The 5,414-nt window shown below is 34.8% G+C and overlaps 1 protein-coding gene across 1 annotated transcript; it reads right to left on the reverse strand.

Moving 5' to 3' along the window:
- Positions 1-2,084: 2,084 nt before the first annotated feature.
- On the reverse strand, positions 2,085-5,059 carry LOC148117801 (uncharacterized). Its single transcript, XM_087902076.1, has 3 exons — positions 5,026-5,059; positions 4,773-4,833; positions 2,085-3,653 (listed from the first exon to the last, which is right to left on the reverse strand). The coding sequence occupies exons 1-3, from the start codon at positions 5,057-5,059 to the stop codon at positions 2,189-2,191; spliced, it is 1,560 nt and encodes a 519-aa protein (XP_087758202.1). The 3' UTR covers positions 2,085-2,188.
- Between the last annotated feature and the right edge of the window lie 355 nt (positions 5,060-5,414).

Raw genomic sequence — 5,414 nt, forward strand, 5'->3', positions numbered from 1 at the left:
AGAAGAGAGTAAGCCACATGAAATAGAATTTAGCTGAGGGAGGGCTGCCTCTGAAATACCCCCAAAGACAAGTACTATGTTAATCAGTACTATAAGAAATTTAGATGCTAAAATGTAAATGTTTATTTACCTTTTGTGTATACATGTCTTTAGTGAAAAGAGCAAATGAGATGCTCACCCACAGAAAGGACAGAGAGTCTGCCTATGTAACTCTAACATTATCAGAAACCAGTATGCACATTCACATACCCACAAAAAAACCACACTGATATCACATAATCACAATTAAAACAACTCTTTAAACATATTTTCACTCATGAATATTTTCACTCATTCCTATAATACGGGTGTTAAGGTACCCAATGGCTTACAGAGTTTTTCTTCACCATGAAGCAATCAGATAGGCTTGAAGTCTGAGAAATCAACCCTTCTAAGTTGATGGAATAAATCATTTGGGAGGACTTATGAAATGAGTGGTTTCAGGGTCAAGTGTTTCTCTCATTGGCTCTGGATTCAGGAACAAAGTGTGTTTCTTTGTCTCGGTTTTAGAGTCGGAATGTATTTCTTTGGCTCCAGTTTCACAGTCAAAATCATGTAATTCACTGGCTTTGGTTTCAGGGTCTGGATATGTTTTTTTGATTGGCCCATTTACCCTACACATAGGGCTTCATAAATTCACAAATTCATTTTATCATTAGGTTGTAAGTACAAACAGTATAAAAAGGACATCATAATGCTTGAAAAGATTGTTAACACTGTCAAATTTATTTCTATAGAAGAAATAGTCTTGTGTTGTAGGCAGAAAATTCTTGTTCTTTCCTAGCTGTCCAGACCAGAAATAATCACAAAGAAACTATATTAATTAATTAAAACACTGCTTGGCCTAGAATTACCTCAGGATTCTTATTAGCTAACTCTAACATCTTAAATTAATCTATTCTGATTATTTTGTATTTTACCACAAAATTTGTGATTTACCAGTAAGGGCATCTGCCTCCTTCATCAGCAGATACCATGGAGTCTGACTCCATTTTCTATTCTCCACTATCTCTGCTTGGAATTCCTGCCTACCTCTCTGCTGACCTGTAACAGGCCCAAAGCAGCTAGCTTTTTTATTAAACAATGGTAATAAAATACATTCACAGCATACAGGGAAGAATCCTAAATCATTGTGTAGCTGATTATAAGTGTTTTGGCTAAAGATCTTACCAAATACTTTATAATAAGAAGTCCTCAGTATCTTTTTCATGTAGACAATATCTATTGTAATATGCAAAGATTTTAACAGATTATTGCACACAAAAGTTTCACTCCTATATAAAGTATAAAACTTTATCACACTGAATACATTTATAGGGTTTCTCTGCAGTATGATTTTCCCTCATGATTTAGATTATTTATACATGCAAATGCTTTATCACACTGATTACAGTCATAGAGCTTATCTCCAGTGTGTGATTTTTTTATGCGTTTGAAGAGTACTGTGAAGTGCAAAGTCTTTACCACACTGATTACATTCATAGGGTTTCTCTCCAGCATGTGTTAGTTCATCTTTGAAGATGCCTATGATAAACAAAGACTTTACTACACTAATTACATACATAATGTTTCTCTCCAGTATGTGTTTTTTCATGCCTGTGAAGATAACTGTGCCATGCAAAGGTGTTAGCACACTGATTACATTCATAGGGTTTCTCTCCAGTATGGCTTCTTTCATGAGTTTAAAGATGACTGTGCTGTGTGAAGGCTTTACGACACTGATTCCATTCATAGGGTTTCTCTCCAATATGGCTTCTTTCATGCTTTCGGAGAGTACTGGAACATGAAAAGCCTTTTCCACACTAATTACATTCATAGGGTTTCTCTCCAGTATGGGTTCTTTCATGAATTTGCATGATTACTGTCATTTGCAAATGCTTTACCACACTGATTACATTCATAGGGTTTCTCTCCAGTACGGGTTCTTTCATGACTTTGCAGATTACTGTGACGTGCAAAGGCTTTACCACACTGATTATATTCATAGGGTTTCTCTCCAGTATGGGTTCTTTCATGACTTTGAAGATGACTGTGCTATGCAAAGGCTTTACCACACTGATTACATTCATAGGGTTTCACTCCAGTATGTGTTATTTCATGAATTTGTAGATTACTGTGCCATGCAAAGGCTTTACCACACTGATTACATTCATAGGTTTTTCTCTTCAGTATGGATTCTTTTATGTTTTCGAAGACTACTGTGACATGCAAAGGATTTACCACACTGATTACATTCATAGGGTTTCTCTCCAGTATGGATTCTTTTATGTTTTCGGAGAGTACTGTCACATACAAAGGCTTTACCACACTGATTACATTCATAGGGTTTCTCTCCAGTATGGGTTCTTTCATGACTTTTCAGATTACTGTGATGTGCAAAGGCTTTTCCACAGTGATTACATTCATAGGGTTTCTCTCCTGTATGGGTTTTTTCATGACTTTGAAGATGACTGTGACGTGCAAAGGCTTTACCACAGTGATTACATTCATAGGGTTTCTCTCCTGTATGGGTTTTTTCATGACTTTGAAGATGACTGTGACGTGCAAAGGCTTTACCACACTGATTACATTCATAGGGTTTCTCTCCAGTATGGGTTCTTTTATGTTTTCGAAGAGTACTGTGACATGCAAAGGCTTTACCACACTGATTACATTCATAGGGTTTCTCTCCAGTATGGATTCTTTCATGAATTTGTAGAGTATTGTGCCGTGCAAAGGTTTTACCACAGTGATTACATTCATAGGGTTTCTCTCCTGTATGGGTTTTTTCATGACTTTGAAGATGACTGTGCTGTGCAAAGGCTTTACCACACTGATTACATTCATAGGGTTTCTCTCCAGTATGGGTTCTTTCATGATTTTCAAGATGACTGTGACGTGCAAAGGCTTTACCACACTGATTACATTCATAGGGTTTCTCTCCAGTATGGGTTGCTTCATGACTTTTCAGATTACTGTGATGTGCAAAGGCTTTACCACACTGATTACATTCATAGGGTTTCTCTCCAGTATGGATTCTTTTATGTTTTCGAAGACTACTGTTACATGCAAAGGCTTTATCACACTGATTACATTCATAGGGTTTCTCTCCAGTATGGGTTCTTGTATGTGTTTGGAGAGTGCACTGAAATGCAAAGGTTTTTCCACACTGATTACATTCATAGGGTTTCTCTCCAGTATGGATTCTTTTATGTTTTCGAAGAGTATTGTGACATGCAAAGGCTTTACCACACTGATTACATTCATAGGGTTTCACTCCAGTATGGGTTCTTTTATGACTTTGTAGAGTACTGTGACATGCAAAGGCTTTACCACACTGATTACATTCATAGGGTTTCTCTCCAGTATGGATTCTTTCGTGCCTTTTAAGATCAGTGTAATGTGCAAAGGTTTTACCACACTGATTACATTCATAGGATTTCTCTCCACTGCATGTTCGTTTATGCATTTGAAGATGACTATGATGTGAAACGGCATTACCAAACTCATTTCCTTCATAGGGTTTTAATGTAGTATGTGTTTTTTCATGACTGTGAAGTTGACTGTCACGTGCAAAGGTTTTAACACATTGAGTATATTCAGAACATTTCTTTCTAGTTTGACTTTTTTCATGCCTACAATAATAATGATACATGTGAAAGCATTACAATATTTAATACATTATTGAATATTTTTATCTGAATGAATTAATTTTACAATTTAGTCCTATTTTAAAGAGGAATTATATGTTAAGGTTTACAATCTTGTTTTTCCTTTTCATTAAGGCTTGTTTTTCATCACTGAAGATACCTGAAAACAATCTTTAATATATGGTTCACAATTACAGAATCTTTTTTTGTATGAGAATTTTCATGTATTTGAAGAAAACTGAAAAACTCAGAGCTTTACCACAGTTATTGTATTCATAACGTTTCCTATACTGCGAGTGATGCTACATTTGATAAGTGAACTAGGACAAATAGAAGTATTTACACAGTCCTAGTACTCATGGTGCTTTTCTGAAATGTAAGTTTGTTGATATATTAACAATGAGACTAGAAAACCAATTACTTGTATACATATATATCAAATTCAACAAGTATACTCAACATGGGGACTGCTACATATTTTCTATTTGTTTTGAGAGAGAGGTATGTTATATCTTTTCAAATCCCTATGCTCATGTGGCTTGTATCCAGAGTAATATATGATGTACCTAGTAAAGGAAGAATAACAAATACAAGGTTTCCACATTTAGTTCACCCAGTTTGAGTTTCTGTCCTCATAGACTTGTGGTATATGGATTAAGGCCATTCCAAAACAGCTGCCCCTTGATTGATAACCCTAAATGCCCCCTCACTAAACTTAACACAGCCACAAGTATATGGATTAAGTTACCTTTTCTATGGACTATTAGTATAATAGATAGTTTCGGAGATCTACTTATCACCTTTTCAACATGTATATCTTTTATAATATGAATAATATGAGATAAATGGATTGACAACTTTACAGTATAGCTCTTGTCGTGTTATGATTCAAATGGTAATATAGGTTAACACATTGTTTTCTTTCTTAAAAGAATGACTTGTAAATGTAGTTCACCTATCTGAAATTACTGTATACGATTTTGTGAGGATTTAATAAATATCAATTTACTTTATTATTTACATTGTTGCTTTTGTTTAAAACATATAGGATTAATTACAAATTCTTCACAGGTACATTTGTATCAACTTATACATGAAAATTACCTCTCATGTCTTCTAGAATTTTGACAATGTTCTTCAATATTATGGTCTTCCCAACTGTATCCTAAAATATAATGCCAGAAATTGTATGTTTTATATTAAAAATTGTAAAAAATTTAGTTACCATTTGAAGCAAACCCTACAACCATGCCTGATTTATTTACCCCATTATTACTCAATCATATTACAAAAGAGCATCATTAACCAATGAATAGTTGTCCCCTTATATAAAACATGAAAGATAATACAGTCTTACCTATAGTAGTGAGGTTTCTGTAGGTCTCTACCATCACATTTTTGTAGAGATTCTTCTGGGAAGGAGTCAGCAAAGTCCATTCTTCCCAAGTGAAGTTGATATGCACGTCATCATAGGTCACTGAATTCTAAAATATCCCATACAGGTGTTCAACAGAAAGTATGATTTTGACAACACTGTAAATGTATACTTCTTTGACAGTATAGTCATGTAATTCTGGTGCTCCCCATACTTATTCCATGACATAGATATCATAATTTAATCACCAAGTCACTTCAGAAGCAAACTGAATAGGAGGTTCACCTCTGTCACTTCTGAACTCTTTTAATGGGATATCACCTTGCAAGAGAAATGCCTACTAACCAACAATGAAGGATACATAAACAGGT

The sequence above is a fragment of the Myodes glareolus genome, chromosome 26, assembly GCF_982192425.1.
Source record: "Myodes glareolus chromosome 26, mMyoGla1.1, whole genome shotgun sequence".
Taxonomy (NCBI): Eukaryota; Metazoa; Chordata; class Mammalia; order Rodentia; family Cricetidae; genus Myodes; species Myodes glareolus.

Excerpts from the sequence above, each read along its gene's own strand:
- LOC148117801 (XM_087902076.1), bottom strand. The coding sequence starts at position 5,059 with ATGGTAGAGACCTACAGAAACCTCACTACTATAG. Across the intron at positions 4,834-5,025 it reads CAGAAACCTCACTACTATAG|GATACAGTTGGGAAGACCAT; the intron begins GTAAGACTGTAT and ends ATTATATTTTAG. Across the intron at positions 3,654-4,772 it reads AATTCTAGAAGACATGAGAG|GCATGAAAAAAGTCAAACTA; the intron begins GTAATTTTCATG and ends TTATTATTGTAG.